Below are 19380 nucleotides of genomic sequence, written 5' to 3'. Positions count from 1 at the left end.
GAGACAGCGACAGAGAGACAGAGACAGACACACACACACACACACACACAGAGGGAGTGGAGAAAGCAGACATTAAAAAAAAAAATTTAAAAAAAAGAAAAAAAAGAGAAAGAACAACACTCCAAATTTAACAAACACAGAACGGAAAAACAGACACACACACACACACACACACACACACACACACACAAAACACAACCAGCACTGACAAAATGACTGGAAAAACACCTTCCAAGAGTTAACATCTGTTGTTAGGACAAAGACCTCAGTCAATTTTCCATGACAACAGACCAGCCCCAGACAAACACAGACAGACAGAAGAAGAGAAAAGGAAAAGCACACAGCAGACAGAAAGAAAGAAAGGAGGAAAGAGAGGAGGAACGAACGAAAAGGAAAGGCAGATAAACACAAGGAAACTGACGTTCATCATCCATTGAAAGGGGAAGAAGGCAGACACCGACATTCTTGGTGATGTTAATAAGTCCAAAGAAAAGTTGTTTTTAAAAAAAATTATTTTACTTATATTTTATTTCCTTCTTTTTTTTTTCCACTATGATGCTGACTTGCACAACACCACTTTGTTGTCTTTTTTTCCTCTTTCGATGTGATGAATGGAAAAAACTCATTGATTTTTTTTTGGGGGGGGAGGGGGGAAGGAGGGGGGGGGGGGGGTTGGGGGAGGGGAGGGTATGTGGGGGTCAGGGTTGGTATTTCTATGATGGTAGATATTACAAATATATACTTTATTCAGTTTTCTTCCCATTTTGCTGGAGAGTTGTAACCAGGTTAAAACAAAAAATCAGAAAACATGTTTTCTTCCCATGATGCTAAATGGTACAGAACTCTCTTTCAAACTTTACTTATTTACTGGTTTTACTGTTAAGAGAGGAAGCCGTATAGTCTGAAAAAAAACAAACAAAAAAAAACAACAACAAAGAAATAAAGAAAAAGGAACTATTGTAACCACCTACGTGCAAACCACCACTTTTTCCCCATCTGCAGATAGTGAGACAGACAGACAGACAGACAGAAAGAAAGAAATACAGACAGATGAAAATAAAAAGAAAGAAAAACAAAACCGAAAAAACAAACAAAAAATCAACAATAGAAAACCATATATATAACCATCTACCAGCAAAACAGCACTAACACTCTTTTTTTTTCTAACCATGTGGAGACAGAGACTGAGAGAGACAAAGAGACAAAGGACACAGACAAAGTGGCAGACAGAGACAGAAAATCAAAAGGAAAGACGGACAGAAATAAACACACAAGCACATAGTCACCCACCAGCAAGGCAGCACCGACACAGATAACCAGTCTTTTCCCATCAGAGGCCCAGCATCCACAGGATATTTTCTCACTGAAACGTTCAAGACAGGAGGGAAGATAAGAAGAAAAGATGTTAACTCTCTCCATACAAACGGCGAAAGAGATGACGTTAACAGTGTTTCATCCCAATTACCATCATCAAAGTATTGCAAGCGGAACGTTCTTATACTGAAGAGGTGAATGTTGACAAAGAATACCACAGTTCTGACGACGGAAGCTAAAGGTTAGGTCATTCAGACACCCACTGGACATCCGAGGGGTCTGTGCAGGGGAGAAGAGAGGACTGGCCGTACTGAGTGAGTTAAATCAAAACAAAACAACATTCTTTATCATTCATCAAAGGAAATGGAGAATAACAGATAAAGCATGGACATGGAGTATAACAGGAGAAAGGTGGCAGAATGGTTAAGACGCTTATCTGTCAATACAGAGTCCGTGAGGGTCTGGGTTCGAATCCCGCTCTCGCCCTTTCTCCCAAGTTTGACTGGAAAATCAAACTAAATGTCTAGTCATTCAGATAAGAGGATAAACCAAGGTCCTGTGTGCAGCATGCACTTGGCACACTGAAAAAGAACCCATGCTAACGAGGGTGTTGTCCTCTGGCAAAATTCTGTAGAAAAAATCCACTATGTTGGGTACACAAATATGCATACACTCAAGGCCTGACTGAGTGCATTGGGTTATGCTGCTGGTCAGGCATCTGCCTAGTAGATGCAGTGTAGAGCAGAAATCTTGATTTGTCCGAATGCAGTGACGCCACCTTGAAAAACTGAAACTGAAACATGGAGTATAACAGAGAGAAATTTAGAAAGAGAGAGACAGAGATAGACGGAGATGTGAGATAAAAAGAGACTACTTCTGCGTTCGTGGGCTGCAACTCCCACGTTCACTCATATATACATGAGTGAGCTTTTATGTGTATGACCGTTTTTACCCCGCCATGTAGGCAGCCATACTCCGCTTTCGGAGGGGGTGCATGCTAGGTATGTACTTGTTTCCATAACCCACCGAACGCTGACATGGATTACAGGATCTTTAACATGCGTATTTGATTTTTTGCTTGCGTATACACATGAAGGGGGTTCAGGCACTAGCAGGTCTGCACATACGTTGACCTGGGAGATCGGAAAAATCTCCACCCTTTACCCACAAGGCACCGTCACCGAGATTTGAACCCGGGACCCTCAGACTGAAAGTCCAATGCTTTAACCATTTGGCTACTGCGCCCGTCGATAAAAAGAGACAAAGCCTTGTTCTTGTTGTATTTGTGGGCTGTAACTTCCACTTCACTCATATAGATCTACGAGTGAGCTTTTATGTGTATGACCACTTCTATTCTGCCAAGCAGGCAGCCATACTTGTTTTTAGGGCATGCATGCTGAATATATTTGCATTTCCACGATGCACAGAACGCTGACATGGGTTGTGGGGTCTTTATTGTGCATATTTGATTTTCTGCATGTGTATACACATGAAAAGAGGTTCAGACACTAGTAGGCCTACACAGATGCTGACTTGGAAGATCAGAAATATATCCATCCTACACCTACAGGATCGAACTCAGGACCCTCAGACTGATAGTACAACACTCTACCCATTCGGCTGTTGTGCCTGTCCTCACAGCCAGTCAACCATGAAATCAAAAAACAAACAACAACAACAACAAAAATGCAAAAAAAACAAAAAAACAACAACCCCAAAACAAACAGGAACCAGGCACACAATGAAATTCTCTTCTCACCCTGTTAGTCGTTAAGTTACAAAATAAACATCGCTCCTAGTCCAACAATGGATTGTTCAGAATGCATTACAAGGTAGTCGAGGACTGGAACATCAAATTATTCAAAACTTATAATCATAAAGCAACTTGTTAATCAGGAACCTGGACAAACAATATCTTTGCATTGGATTGTGCACTGTATTATGAATTTGCACTGTATGGCATGGTAGTTCTGGTACAGCAGATTTCTCTGTATGGAATGTGGACTGCTCCACTGAGGAAGAGTGTATCACCTTAATCCATGCTTTTAATTTTTTATGTCTGCATGTTTTTTCTTAATGATATTTTTTATTCTTTTTTATGTATATGGATATTTCTGCAAAATTTTGCCAGGGACAATTCTTGTTGCCATGGATTCTCTTGTAGGTTGTAGTAAGCTGCAAACAGTACCTATATCTATAGTCTCATCCAAAAGTCAAGCACCAAGACCATCACACACACTCCACTGGTACACTGGTGTCTGAATACTAAAAACCCCAGTTTGAGTTGGAATCGAGGCCAGGAAACTCACTCCCTCATAGGATGCTCTAAGCGCAAGACCACCACTGCTCCACTTTAATTAATCAGAGTGGAGGCAGTTTTGCTGGTTCAGTGAACATGTCATATGACAGCAGGCAGACACTCACTGCTCTAAAGACGGGAATGCAAAGCTCCCCCGGTTGTGTGCATGTCGGAAGTAGAAGCTGCACTGCTGTCGACTCAGCAGGCACAGGACATCGTTCTTGGGGTTCCATAAACACCCTGGGTATAGAAAGAAAGGAAAATTCAAGGTAAAAAAATGATATTACCACTGCTCTTAAGTCTTATATAATTGTTTGCTGTACACTTTTCCCTATGAAAAAAGCCAACAACAACAACAACAAAAACCAAGGAAAAATCCCACTTGCATCCTTAAGCATCAAACACACGCACACACACACACATGCAAAAAATGAAAAATGTTTTCGATTTCTAACAGAAAGACAAACACAATGAATACATTTCAATGGATGTCATTTTTCATTCTGACAGTTTTTGGATGGGGGGAGGGTGGTGGTTGAGGGAGGGAAGACCTTTATGACTGGGGTGCTTCAACTGACTACTGCTTCCTTGCCAACATGCAGTCACACACACACACACACACACACACACACACACACACAGAGAAATGATAGAACAAAGGAACTATGTCAAATGCGTTTCCTTGCAACTTTGGATACCTTGCCCTGGCAATCACTGTTTTCTCACTTCCACTCATCACAAAATGTTCTGATGTTGCAAAGTCAGACAAATCTTCAACAGCACACAGGCAGAGTGAGACAAAGCACAGAAATGTCTTGAAACCTTGTGTTCAAGTACATGAAACATACAGTGCATACACACTTGTCCTTAAACCTTGTGAACATGTACATGAAACATACACACCTCGTCTTTGTGAACATGTACATGTATGAAACATATATCTTGTCATTAAACCTTGCAAACATATGTACATGAAACATACACACATACCTTGTCATGAAACCTGATGAACATGTAAAAGGATGTATACATCTTATCTTTGTGAGTATGTACACGAAACATTCACAACTTGTCTTTGTGAATATCTGCATGAAACACACACCTTGTCATTAAACCTTGTGAACATGTACATGAAACATATACACCTTGTCCTTAATCTTTCTGAATTTGTACATAAAACACATGTCTTGCCCTTTAACCTTGTGAACATGTAATGAAACAGACGCACCTTGTCCTTAAACTTTCTGACCATGTACAGAAAACATACACCTTGTCCTTAAACTTTGTGAACATGTACATGAAACATACACACCTTGTCCTTAAACTTTGTAAACATGTACATGAAACACACACACCTTGTCATGAAACTTTCTGAACATGTACACGAAACACACACACCTTGTCACTAAACCTTACAAACATGCAAAAGAAACGTACTTTGTCTTTGTGAACATGTACACGAAACACACACCTTGTCATTAAACCTTGTGAACACATGCATGAAACCTACACTCCTTGTTTTTGTGAACATGTACATGAAACATACACACCTTGTCATTAAACCATATGGACATGTAAAAGAAACATACACAACTTGTCTTTGTGAACTTGTGCACTAAATCTACACACCTCGTCTTTGTGAACATGTACAAGAAACAGACACACCTTGTCCTCATTAAACCTGGTTAACATGTGCATGAAAACATACACACCTTGCGGCACAGGCTGCACGTTGATCTTGCGGACCTGTTTGAAGGCCAGGCGAGGCACGGCCCCGCTGACCCTCCACACGGTGACCATGTCGTGGTGAACCACCGCCATGAAGCAGCACTCATCCTGCAGGCTGCAGCTCCAGTGGACACTCTGCACATTGCTGCACACATGCACACACAAGAAATGTAAGCATGCACACATATTCAGTAGCGACACACACACACATACAGTAGCAACACACACACATACACACCATGTATGCATGCACACACATACGGTAGCAACACGCGCACACATACAAGAAATGTATGCATACACACATATTCAGTAGAGACACACACACACACCATGTTTGTATGCACACACATAAGATAGCAACACACACGCATATACATACTCACACACACAATGTATATATATATGCACACACATTCAGTAGCCACACACGCACAGACACACACACACGCACAGACAGACAGACACACACACACAACCATAGACAGATAGGTAGATAGATATAGATTATATATATATATATATATATATATATATATATATATACCTATATCTATCTGTCTATCTATAAATATGTGTGTGTGTGTGTGTGTGTGTGAGTGTGTGTGTGAAACACACAAACAATACTGCAGAAGTAACTGAAGTTCTACAGCAAATTTTGCAGAACACTGCTTTGATTTAGGGTAAAACAGCAGCATAAAAAGCAAAATTGTTACCATCATCTTCATCATCATCATGAGGATCATGAGTAACAATATGACAGTCGTCACTGTTACATTTCATAATTTATCATACATAATGTGGATTATGTTTGTGGACTATTTTTTCTTGACTGTGAAGACGAAAACAGTAAAAGCATACTAATTCAGTAATTGACAAAAATAGTGTTTGCAGACTCGGCACATAAAATCACACAATACAGCATACACACATGACAAACGAGGGCATCAAATGAAGGACCCTTATATAACTCACAATGCCGATTTAGATGAGGTATGTTGAAATAATGCATTGTATCTTCTCTTGATCATGATGAGAAGCACCAGAACTAATTATGATGAGCACTAATCCAATTTGTAGAGGAAGTGTGTGTGTGTGTGTGTGTGTGTGTGTGTGTGTGTGTGTGTGTTTACTAGTTCATACTATACAATAATTCAATCTTCCTTCAGGTGTAGACAACATGCCTCTGAAGACAGGCAAAAACCAGGTAGATAATAGATCTGCAACAACTGGCAATACTTATGTGTTTTAATAAAATTTAATAAATATACTTTGTTTATATAAGGAAAGCAAATACACAGCACCAAAACCCCAAACTTCCAAACAATGGAAATTATATGCCAGAAGCAAACCTTTCCCCTTTCCTACTTGTCTGTCAATCAGCAATCAATCGATGTCTGATTTAATAATTCAACACCCACCCCCTATCCCCCCACCCCCCAAAAAAAAACAAAACAAAAAACAACCACCTCAACCCCCCAATAAAAACAAGAGAGGCAAGGCCTTCAAGACTCACTTGTTGCAAATTAAGTCCCCTAGCATTAATTACAGAGTAATTTCCCTTTTTTACTATCTGCACCAAAACGTTTGCAAAATGAATAAAACTTCCATGCTTAGCAAAGGAAGTTCCTGTTTGAACAAAAAGTGATAATAATGACTGCTCTTGTTGTTGTGTCAGAATATCAGATCAAAGTGCCAAGTTTAGAGAGTACAAAAAATATAAATATAACAGTAAATGCAGTTTGCATATAATTAGGCTTCTTTTCTTTTGTGCCCATCCCAGGGGTGCAATATTGTTTAAACAAGATGACTGGAAAGAACTGAATTTTTCCTATTTTTATGCCTAATTTGGTGTCAACTGACAAAGTATTTGTAGAGAAAATGTCAATGTTAAAGTTTACCACGGACACACAGACACAGACACACACACACACACAGACAACCGAACACCGGGTTAAAACATAGACTCACTTTGTTTCCACAAGTGAGTCAAAAAACCACCCCTTCCCTGAAAAAATAGGTTAACAAAGATCTTTCCACATTATCAAGTACTCGTATTCACAGACTCTAATGATGCGTGACAGCCATCTGTTGAAGTTGACAAGCAGCACTGCTAAATGGGGCATCAGCCAGCCAGCAGGAAGGTGTGGGACAGACCAACCAATGGACCAGCACAATGAGAGTGAAAGACTGGTACTGTTTTTTTTTTGTTTTTTTTTAAGGGAAATTAGACATTTCCATCATCAGGGATGACTGGTCTATACTGAGACCATCCTTATTGTGTTGTGTCTGTAATGTATTTTGCATTTGGTTATGTCCATTTTTGTCTGTTAATGGTCCAGAGTTGGCTGTTCGCTATTGTATGTTTTTACATGTCTGTGGGTTCTCTTCTCGTGTTTTCTGTCATTGTCTCTTGCCCTTCGGGTTCATCGCCTTTTATCCTCTGACGTCATCTTCAGAGCTGCAGCTTGTTTGGTTGTTGTTGTCCTGGGCTTATTCTTCCATCCTGCTGATACATTTTATCTTCTTCATCTGGTTCTTCCACTGGTTGTTGCCTGGTGTCCTCTTTTCATCGTACTGCATTTCCCGTCCATCTCCTCTTCTTTGTTTTCTTCACGTTTGGTGGCAGGCCAGGGGGGTGTCTGGTCCTTCATGTATAAGACTGGTACTGTTACATTATAAGGACATGGGCTGCCATGCACTGTTGGTGACTCCATTTTGTTCTGTTTATGTGGAAGCTGGCAGAATGGTTAAGATGCTCATCTGCCAATACAGTGTCTGTGAGGGTCTGGGTTTGAATCCTGCTCTTGCCCTTTCTCCTAAGTTTGACTGGAAAATCAAACTGAGCGTCTAGTCATTCGGATGAGATGATAAACCGAGGTTCCATAAGTGGAGTGATGGCCTAGAGTTAATGCGTCCGCCTTGGAAGCAGGAGAATCTGAGTGCGCTGGTTCGAATCATGGTTCAGCCGCCGATATTTTCTCCCCCTCCACTAGACACTGAGTGGTGGTCTGGACGCTAGTCATTCAGATGAGACGATAAACCGAGGTCCCATGTGCAGCATGCATTTAGTGCAGGTAAAAGAACCCATGGCAACAAAAGGGTTGTTCCTGGCAAAATTCTGTAGAAAAATCCACTTCGATAGGAAAAACAAATAAAACTACACGCAGGAAAAAATACAAAAAAATGGGTGGCGCTGTAGTGTAGCGACGCGCTCTCCCTGGGGAGAGCAGCCCGAATTTCACACAGAGAAATCTGATGTGATAAAAAGAAATACAAATACAAATGGCAACGAAAGTGTTGTCCTCTGGAAAAAATCAGTAGAAGAAATCCACTCTGAATGGTACACACATAATGACATATAAGCATGCACTCAAGGCCTGACTTAGCGAGTTGGGTTATGCTGCTGGCCAGGCATGTGCCTAACAGATGTGGTGTAACGTATAATGGATCTGTTTGAATGCTGTGATTCCTCCTTAGGAAACTGAAACTGGAAACTGAAATCTGAGGGGGTTCCACAGCTTGTTGAGCACTGCCTTTCAATAGACACTTCCTCAGTTCCTGCTCACAGGTGGTGGTGGTGGTGGTGGTAGTGGCGTTAAAGCCTTTTTGTTGTTGAAAACGTTTGGTTGGAATTGTGTCATGAGTAAAAGGTTGGAGAACAATTGGGGTTAGTTCAACAACTCTGAAATGGCCCCTTTGCCTTTGGCTGGGCTTTAGTATAAGCAACACTGATTTGATTTGGTTTCGTGAGTACAAATCAAATCATTTTTGCTTGTACTTGTAGTTAGCAAACTGCTCAAAAAAGACCTGGTACTCAGGAAGGATTTTCAAAACAATGTTGTGAACCAAAGGAAAAAAAAAGAGAAAAAGGGGTGGTGTGTGTGTGTGTGTGTGTGTGTGTGTGTGTGTGTGTGTGTGTGTGTGTGTGTGTGTGTGGATTATATTTCCTTTCCTGCCAAACACAAGAAATGAAAAAAACAGAAGAAAACAACACAATGTCATAAGAAATCACACCAAGAATTTGTGTCCCAGGAGCCTGAGGAGGCATCAAACCTAAGTTAATCTAAGGACTAGGGAAGCATTATCTCTCTCTCCCTACCCCCATAAAAATTCTGAATGGCCATACTTAGGCACAATGATGGACTGCAGATGTTACACTGTCGTTAACTTTATCACAATTTATGCTGATGCCCATTGATCCCCCCTGTTCGAACACATGATCATGAAACCGTGCAAATAACAGCCCACCCCTTTTTTTGGTTTTAATTCTCAGCAGTCTTGGCGGGTTTGTGATGTGATGGGTTCATTATAGTTGTAACTAAAACATTTTTTAAAATGTACTGAGGGCATCTAATAAGAATGACTCTCTTGCTTTGTTTTTCAGTCTTTTTCTCTGTCTTTGGCTCTGTGTGTGTGTGTGTGTGTGTGTGTGTGTGTGTGTGTGTGTGTGTGTGTGTGTGTGTGTGTGTGTGTGTGTGTGAGTGTGACTGTGTGTGTGACTGTGTGCATGTGTCACTGTGTGTGTGTGTGTGTGTGTGTGTGTGTGTGTGTGTGTGTGTGTGTGAGAACAAGTATACAAAATGTCTGTTTGTCAGCATGTGTGTGTGTATTTGTGTGTATGTGTGAACATGTTTGTATCATAAACGGGATTGCTAGCCCATTTACCCACTGCCATACTATACAGAACAGGTGTACTTATCACCCAGTTTCATCAGTTCATTGATTGGAATCACAGACAGCAATGTAGGGGATCGTGGACAGCCCTGGTGTGCAGTCACCCATGAAAATCTAAGGTAGATTCCCAGCACACCTAGAAATTTGTTCAATTATAAATGAGGGCTGACGACTAGACTCTGTGTGAACTTTCTCACTGAATGCTTCTGCTGGCTACATTTTGAACAGGGAAGGGAGGTGGGGGGTAGCAGTGCAATGAAGTGTGATTGTGTGTGTGTGTGTGTGTGTGCGCACATGCATGTGTATGTCTTTTCAAATATATCACATACATAATGATTTGTCTCCCTCCACTCCACCCTCCCACCACTGCAAAATTGCAAACACAATTTCTTTCTGTTTCTGCTCATAATAGGGGGGGGGAGGGGGGGGGGAGACTATAACTATTAGCATTAAAATTCTTCAACTGCCAACAATACATTTTGTCAGAAATGTAAAAAAAAGATCAGATCAGATCCTCAAGCACTGTAGGGACATGATGGGGAAAAATATGACCGCAGGCACTCACAGGATGTAAGCATATCAAAGAAATTTACAAAATTTTGAAAAAGAAAAAAAACAAAAACAAAACAAACACAGCAAAACAGGGAAAAGGAAAGAAGGCGTGCCAGGTAAGATGAAGGCAAAGCTCTGAGAGAGAGTGATGGTGGGGAAGACAATGTATTTGAGAGTAAGAAGAGTGAGAGGGGGGTTGGGGGGGGGGGAGGGGGAGGGAGAGAGACAGCAGGAGAAGAGAGAGGGAGAGATTGAGAGAGACAGATGCTTTGAGTTTGACATTTTATTGTCATTACCTGCAAGGGTCTATTGACAAGGGGGTGACAAGGGTTAAATCTTATATAATATATCCCCATAAGTGCAAAACAACACTCTGCTCATTAGCGTTTCATGAACAACAAAATCTCTAAATATTACTATTAGTCATTACAAACAAGCAGAACAAAAACAATAAAAGCTAAGTAATACAATCAAACTCGACCATCCATTCTGATAGTTTTATAGTTCAGTGTATCAATTATCTACCTTGCCAACTTAACAGAAGATAATCGACATTACACATGGAGATATCCTCCTCATATATTCGGGTATTGTTCTATCAGTGTGGTTATGCCTTAATCTTTGTGCTTCTGAAATAATTTTGAGACAGAGAGAGAGAGAGGGAGAGACAGTGAGAGAGAGACAGAGAGAGAGGGAGTGAGAGAGAGAGAGAGAGGGGTGGGGGATGGAGGGATGGACAAACAAAGAAAAGGACAGTCAGAGAAATTAATGAAACTGAAAAAATTAATGGTTTATTCAGGAACAGATGTGTGATATTTTATTTAACCTGCACACATTATGCACACACACACACACAAAAAGAAAAAAAAAGAAAGAAAAAAAAGAAAGGAGGACGAGTGAAAGAGAAACACAAACATAACGAAAAGCTGACTGCTAAGAATGTGGACTGGCAAGTAGATGACTCAGTGCCTTCCTGTTGAGCACTATACAACATCTGTGTGTGTATGTCACTATGTGTGAGCGTGTGTAATACAGAAGTGCACAAACCACCTCTCTGATATAATTGCCACAACAGCTTCAATGAATATGTACGTGCACCATACTGAGCAAGTTTTCAAAGGCTAGGCATTTGAAAAAGAAGGGCATGGGGAAAGGTGGCCTGGGAAGGCCAGTGGGAGGGAGAGAAGATGAAAAGAACGGGTGTGGGTGGAGACAGAATAAAGGTGAGGTGTGTGTGTGGGTGTGGGGGGTGGGGTCGGCGAGGGGGCTGTGGGAGTGGAGGCAGTAACTGTGTAAAATAAAGAAGAGAAATCTAAGTGGGTTGGGAGTTTGTGCAAACTACAAAAATATGATCAGCATGAAGGATTGCAAACTGTAATTTCTTTTAATTCAGACAGAGCAGGGGGAGGAGGAGAACAGAGAAAGGAAGAAGGGAGAAAAAGAAGGAAGGAAAATGGGAGAGATAGATAGATAGATAGATAGATAGATAAGAGAGAGAGAGAGAGAGAGAGAGAGAGAGACAGAGAGAGACAGAGAGAGAGACAGAGAGATTGCCAAGTATAAATTCAAATGATCAAGGTGAAGTGAACTTGAAAAACAAAGCAATTGTTAAAATTATCATTATTTTCACTCATTTCTTTCTTCTCTTCCCCCCCCCCCTTCTCTGTGATTGTGAACATGCCTACAAATACTGGATAAGTGAATTACTATTATTATATTTGAATGTATTATATAGAGCTCATTTATTAATATGAAACATCAGTCCATCCCATCCCGCATGTTTCAAATGAGAGGAAATAAATGAATGAATGGATGGATGAATATTTACAATGCGCAAACACTGAAATATCCACACTGACAAACTTACACATGAATTCAAAAGCAAATATTTTTTCTGCTTTTCAATCTGAACATCACGCTTCAAATACCTGCCCCAATTTCTCAGGATAAAAAGTGTGTGTGTGTGTGTGTGTGTGTGTGTGTGTGTGTATGTGTGTGTGTGTGCGAGTGTGCTTACATGCAAGTTGTGAGTTGTGACTTGTGAGTGTGTGCGTGCATATGCATGCATGCATGCATGCATGCGTGTGTGTGTGTGTGTGTGTGTGTGTGTGTGTGTGTGTGTGTGTGTGTGTGTGTGTGTGTGTGTGTGTGTGTGTGTGTGTACACATGTATACATGTATGTGTTGGTGTAAGTGCATGTGTACACGTGCAAGCAGACATTTGCATGTTTGTGCATATTTGTGAATGTGTGTGAGCATGTTAAATGAATACATTGAAAAATAATGATGACACACACACACACACTCTATTAATGGAGATAAAACCATGCAAAATCTGTGCTAAAAAGTAAAACTAAAAGTATACTGAAATTTCAGTAAAGCCTGAAAAAGAACCTCGCCACTGATTGACTTACTCAAATTCACCCAAACGTGTGGAGCTGCCATTTTCTACCTGGTCACGGTACAGGTGCACTGCAGCAAGGTGGATCCCTTTCCCACCCGTCCACAACAAACCATGGTCTGGGTGCAGAGCTGCACATAATCACAATGTAATTGTTATCAACTATACACTGTCTGTGGCAGGAATAAGCTTGAAAATTTGATGTCCATCAGCATGAATAATATACCAATTTTTTTTTCTATCTTTCTTTCAAACACAAAAATATGTAATCAAAACACTGTCTTCTCAGGAGGTACAGACGTTGCTAAATTTTTGTTGAATGCGCACATTTTGACTAATCAATTAAAAAAAATTGAACAGAAATGCTTAAATGGTTTCATGGAATTAATAAAAGATTTACACTCTCCTAAAAAAACAACAACACCCCCCCACCCCCAAAAAAACAACAACAACAAAAAAACAATTGATATTTTAATGAAACACTGACACAGGTGATGAAAATAAACAGACTCAAAATAATGTGTCCCATTCTTCCTTAATAAGCAACAATTATTCTGGATCAGTGGATGTCTCGACATTTTCTTATCATGTAATGCTGGCATTTTCCATTTTGCAAGCCAAACAACATTTACGTACAATATTTTCTCTATTTGTTCTTGTGCAACAGCATGCCAGTGAACAGAGAGGAAAAAAAAGGCAGCACAGTTTGTGTGTACTATATTAGGTGTACCCAGAAAAACACCAAAAGGAGTCGCTGCAAACTGAGTATGTTAAAAGATCTCAGACCTGAAGTCAATAATAAATGGTATCACTATTACTTGTAAAATTAAGAACTAAGGATTAGTATAGACACAGTCATTTGTTTTTCAACAACAACAACAAAAAAAACAACAAAATGAACACACAAACACAAAACATCCACACACTATAAACACATGTATTAATGTTTTTTACATCAACTATGTGAAAACTATGAAAAAAAGTTTTAATATACATGTCCAAATGTTGAAACTTCAAATGCTTAGTCATTATCATGTCAATGCGTAAAAACAAAACCCACACAAAATACAACTGAAGAGAAAATGAAATATAAAACATTGTTTAGTGGAATGGAAATACTGGGGAAAAAAGTGGACACTCCATCAAATGATCATGCATAGCTACTGACATGTATTTATGCATGAATTGTAGTTGAGGGTATTATCTTCAAGTTCAACATTTAAACATAGATTTTCTTTTTTTTTCTATAAGATTTATAGCTCACTTGTACAATTCAATTACAATTTTCTTGTGTGTCTTTCTTTTTCATCATTTTTACCCCACTGAAGATATAGCAAAAATACCTGTTAAGCAGCAAATTGTAACCTTTCAAACAAACAAACAAAAAAACAAACAAAAAAAAGAAAGAAAAAAAAAGAAAAAAAGAAAAAAAGGCTGGCAGCTACAGCCATACGACTCACACATATCTCAGGATTTTTATTGTACCATTTTATGTTTACTTTGAATTGCTAAGGAAATACTGGACACTTCATCAACTGCTGACATAAAGTTACCATATGGTTTATACATATGAATTAAAGATATTCAAAATTATCAAGAAAGCTTTAATTACTACAACTAAAGCTTCTAATTTATAATTATACCTGCTGTGCAGAAAATTGTAATCAATTTTTAACCATACCCCCTACAGCCACCAACACTTCTTTATAAGCCACCCACATACTCCTAAGATAGGCAGAATGGCTTATAGCTGTATCAAGCATACCATGCAGAGAATGTGTGCTTGAGAAAGAGAACCTGTATGTATGCATGTGCGCATGTGCACACATGTATACACGAATGATGTGTATGTTTCAAATGTGCTTCAAACATAACTCACTATTGTATACTACTTTATCACTCAGAGTGTGTGTGTGTGTGTGTGTGTGTGTGTGTGTGTGTGTGTGTGTGTGTGTGTTTAACAATCATAACCAATCAACTTCCTGTTGCACGTTTTATGATTATGTCGTTTTCAAGACAATGAATCTGGTAGGTTATTGAAACACAAACATATACTTTACACGCCAAAATTTGACAGATCAAATCATGAGGGATCATTTCGTTTTCCGGAAACTCTTGGCCGACTTTCGCTTTTGATAAAACATGATACAAAGTAAAAAGAATTAAACTGTGGATAGTGATTAGAATTACACCGTTTTATAAGTTGAATTATGTATCTTGTTATTCTGAAAATTCACGTATACATCTCCTGCTTGCTGTGTATTTCTTTAACTTTCTATTTTCTTCCTGCAACAAAACACCCACTTTTTGTGTGAGATCTTGACTCCAATCAAACTCAAAATTATGCTTATCTTGGTCTTCATCTTACCATTCTGTAAACTATTCAACCCATTTCGACGTAACGTTGCTTTTCCAAGTTCCATTATAAATGTCTCATCACAACCGAAACACACTGAAAGACAGAATCATCAACCGGAGAAGATTACACACAACAAACGCACACCACTCGCTACTCCAGACAACTCCGACCGCACAGGTGTGACCGACAGAGGAACGGGTTCACACCGCTGAACTCGTCAAATGATTGGTCGTCTGAAATCTGACTGCGCAGTTTTGAGACTAAAGCAGACGATTCCAATTTTGGAGTCATTTTCAAAAACACATGAATAAAATTATATCTCCGATATATGCAGAGTAAAACAGGCTAGCTAATTCTGCAGAAACGAAGTCTGAACGAGTGATCAAACTCGCGTTAAAATAGTTCTAAAATGTATTCCCGAAAGTAGTCTCCATCAAAAATAAATATCGTCAGATGGTACGACTAATTGTGTAGCTTTTGTGACTGCAAAGACTGACGGGATTGAAAATTCCATTGCCTCAAGTCTGCGTTTGGTCGAACGTGGAACAGTCCTTCTGTGTCATCACAAATACGTTTCAGAAAACAGCTCTTCGATCGCATAGATTTAAAAACTAGGTTAGTGTTTTGTGCATTTCATATGCTAAGATCATTGCATTTGATTATTTTGGCGATAATTTGGGTGGTAGCGACTTTTCATGAGGAGCAACGACTGCACAAGGTGGTAACCATTGTAAACAAATGTGATAAAACAGCGGTTGGCCTGGACGGGGACATTTCTGTTGTCATTTTTCTGCACATTGTTCATTAGCACCAAGGAAACTGGTGTTGAGGAGCCTATTTAAAGTAAATTCTTGAGAATATAATCACAGACGTCTTTGAATAAGAAATTAGAAATACTATTATATCCCCTCCCATTGATTTTTGACATGTCATTGTCTTTCAGTTTGTTATATTATTGAATTGATATATTTTGTAAAAAAAAAAAAAAAGGAAAGAAAATGTATCAGTAACTGTGCAAGATGGACCACAAGGTTTGTGATAAAGATAAATTTATAAACTAATGTCCAGACAGAAATAAAAGTAGAAAATATCTGCTTAAAGATAGAGGATATATTTGTGTGTTTTCTTCAATGTCTTTAAAAAGAATCAAGAAAAATTCAACATTCAAATAATTTTTCATTTTATGATATTTCGCTTTGTATGTAGCTTCATATGAAAACAAAAATAATCACAAAAGCAAAGCAATTTTTTCTGACTGACAATTATATGTTTGTTTCTTAAAGAACTGATTATAGATAGAAGTAATTCATGAGTCGACCTATTTTCCAGACTGAAAGGGATTCAGAATAACGTTTATGGCTGGTGTGTCACGCCTGCAGATGATGGAGCACGTTCATCTAGCAGGGGAAGAGGAAGAAGATCTCTACTCTGGCTTCAATGACTACAATGCAGCCCTTGATACAGAGGTGATATGGAATATCAATGTGCAGATTTATAGATACATTCATACTTGAAATTAACCCCTTCACTGCTATTACGTTTTGCTATAGCCTATGCTGAGAAAATTTTCAGAAAAACAAGAAAAACACGCCAATGATTTTAATTTGCTTATATTTCAAAAAGTACTGAAGATAAAAATATAATCAAATGAAAGGAAAATGAACTAAGATTTTGTTTTTAATACTCACATGTTCAAATAATGAGTCAATGTGACACAAAAATTCCATAAAATGCAATAAAAAAAAATTGGGACTGTCATTCCATCATGTAGGTGCTACAACATGAACCAGGTTATCAACCAGTCTTTCTTGTGACTGTTGTGATCAACCACACATGCTGTCAAAGGCTGTGCAACAGTGCCCAGGTCCATAAATCTCCAACACAGTCCACACAAGCAATGAAAAGGGTGTACTCACCCAGCATCTATCGCCAGTAAAAACGCTGTGTGTGGTACTTGTGGAAACAGTCTTCAAGACACAGTGCTGGTTTGCTGGGGCAGTCTGGGCAGTAGAGCCTCACACCCTTTCTTTGCCCTTTCTTCCAGCAGACTCTGCACCTCCTTTGTTCTGTGGGGTAGGTGGGATGACATCAATGAAGTGTCGTCCACACAGATGAACAGCGTGGTCATCTTTAGCAGTGTCCGGGTCTTGGTCACCAAAAATCATGGCACTAATTACATCCTTCTGGAAGTCCAGGAATGTACTGCTGTTACCTGCTTTTTTTGTTGAAGATGTGTGCATTCAGCATGGCAATTTGAAGAAAATGTACACACAGATATTTGTGTCACTTCAGGGTTTTCCTTGTGGCATCGTAGGACTGCAGTTGTTGGTCATGATGGTCCATGGCCCCCTGTTTTTGTTGTAATCCAGAATTGCTGGAGGCTTATTTACTGCTCTTTGGTCTTGCTGCTGCTGGTCTTCAGCTGCAGGTTTGTGGCAAGTTGTCAACTCCAGGGTGAACATTAAGATCATCACCATGCTGCATACCTGAAACATATTGCATAAAAGACTAAGTTTGTTGTTTTTTGTTTGTTTGTTTGTTGTTGTTTCTTTACATATAAAAAGATTATGAAATGGTACCATTTTATTTCTCATTGTTTTCAGAAGCTGAAATACAAACACACACACCTACCCCCCCTCCCCCAACACATGCACACACACAAACACACACTGAAACTGGTTCATGGTATGCCACACCCCCTTCATTCTCTCTTTCTCATACAAAACAAAATGACCACACACACACACACACTCACACACACACACACACACTTCTACAAGTGTTGCATTTACAAAGTAATTTAGGCATACAATTCTGTCTATCATTCTCTTATTTCAGTTTTAATCACACATACTTAACCGTGACCCAACTAGTGCAGACTCCGGCAGGGGTAGAAAATTTCCTTTTGTAACCATCTCCTCCCCCCACACCCCCTTCCTGGCCGCTCCCCCGCTCTCTCTCTCTCTCTCTCTCTCTCACACACACGTACGCACACACACAATAACAACAACAAAAACAACAAACCAATACACACTCAGGAATGAATTCACAGAATGCTCTTGGCGAGTGACACGCTGTCATCCACAATGAGCCAGCCAGCATGCCACACCCCTCGCACAGCGTTGGTCACATACAGTACACACGTGACTTACTCTCACACACACACACTGATCAGTGATTGATGAAACTACTTACCACAGCTAACACATTCAACACACACACAATGCAGTTATATTCATTGCTACAACAAACAGAAAGCAAATAATAAACTGACAAACCTCGTAAACACCCACCTGCATCTTGAATTAGCTGAGCTTGTCTGTGTTCATTTTCGTCAAGCAACCCCACCTTCCACCCCCCTGCATGTCAAAATCTGTGTCTTCGGCATCAACTTCACACAGTTCTATCTCATTCAGTCCACAATCTTCATCTCTACTATTTGCATCGTGAAGGATTTCTTCCAGTACTCATGCAAGTGTTGGGGTTTGTTTGCGTTCAGCCATGGCTTTGCAAACACAACTTGAGCTTCGTACAAACTTGCAAAACTTTCGCCATAAATATGATAATAAGGTGAATATTTTTAGCTAATGAACTCAGGAGATAAAGAGACTGTATTTTCTGCAATGCGGGACTCAAAACATAGAACGATGTAACATAACGTACAGCGCATGTCAATACAGCATTGGCAAGCGACATTTCATGATGTACGCCGTATGTCAACAGCGCAGTCAAGAGGTTAATTGTGAATATGGTAGCTGTCAAGATGATCAGCCATGTACCCCTCCCCTCCATCCTTGAGTTGAAGTAATTCTCACCAGTATGATTTCCGTCTGTGTAGAACTGAGCACCCTTTGAAGCTGTTGATCTTTTTTCATTTCCTCTTTTATCAGACTTCAGTTTTCTTTCAACTGAAGCTGTTTCCGTTGACAGTACTTTTTTTTATCCACTGTCACTTGCATGTTGAAGAAAAAAGATAGAAATTAAATTGACATCTGGTAAGAAATATTGCATGTGTTTTTTTACCAGTCAAGTCAGAACCTTTTTTTTTTCT

The 19380-nt window shown here is 39.5% G+C and overlaps 2 protein-coding genes across 4 annotated transcripts in view; one reads left to right on the top strand and one right to left on the bottom strand.

Moving 5' to 3' along the window:
• The window catches only part of LOC143297799 (uncharacterized), a 50168-nt gene extending 34668 nt beyond the window's left edge, over window positions 1-15500 (bottom strand). The window contains exons 1-5 of one of the 2 annotated variants that reach the window (XM_076610296.1): window positions 15339-15500; window positions 12984-13101; window positions 5326-5486; window positions 3739-3853; window positions 1291-1363 (exon numbers count right to left, since the gene is read on the bottom strand). In XM_076610296.1, coding sequence (XP_076466411.1) covers window positions 1291-1363; window positions 3739-3853; window positions 5326-5486; window positions 12984-13101; window positions 15339-15393 — 522 coding nt within the window. In that variant the 5' untranslated portion in view covers window positions 15394-15500. The remainder of the gene's footprint in view (window positions 1-1290; window positions 1364-3738; window positions 3854-5325; window positions 5487-12983; window positions 13102-15338) is intronic. The other variant, XM_076610298.1, reaches the window with a different exon arrangement.
• Window positions 15501-15813: 313 nt separating this feature from the next.
• LOC143297938 (intraflagellar transport protein 88 homolog) overlaps window positions 15814-19380 on the top strand; it is a 47765-nt gene continuing 44198 nt past the window's right edge. The window contains exons 1-2 of one of the 2 annotated variants that reach the window (XM_076610548.1): window positions 15814-15944; window positions 16659-16795. In XM_076610548.1, the coding sequence (XP_076466663.1) occupies window positions 16685-16795 (111 nt within the window). In that variant the 5' untranslated portion in view covers window positions 15814-15944; window positions 16659-16684. The remainder of the gene's footprint in view (window positions 15945-16658; window positions 16796-19380) is intronic. The other variant, XM_076610549.1, reaches the window with a different exon arrangement.

The sequence above is a fragment of the Babylonia areolata genome, chromosome 23 (genome assembly GCF_041734735.1).
Source record: "Babylonia areolata isolate BAREFJ2019XMU chromosome 23, ASM4173473v1, whole genome shotgun sequence".
NCBI classification, from domain to species: Eukaryota; Metazoa; Mollusca; class Gastropoda; order Neogastropoda; family Buccinidae; genus Babylonia; species Babylonia areolata.
This window is presented reverse-complemented; position numbering and strand designations above follow the sequence as displayed.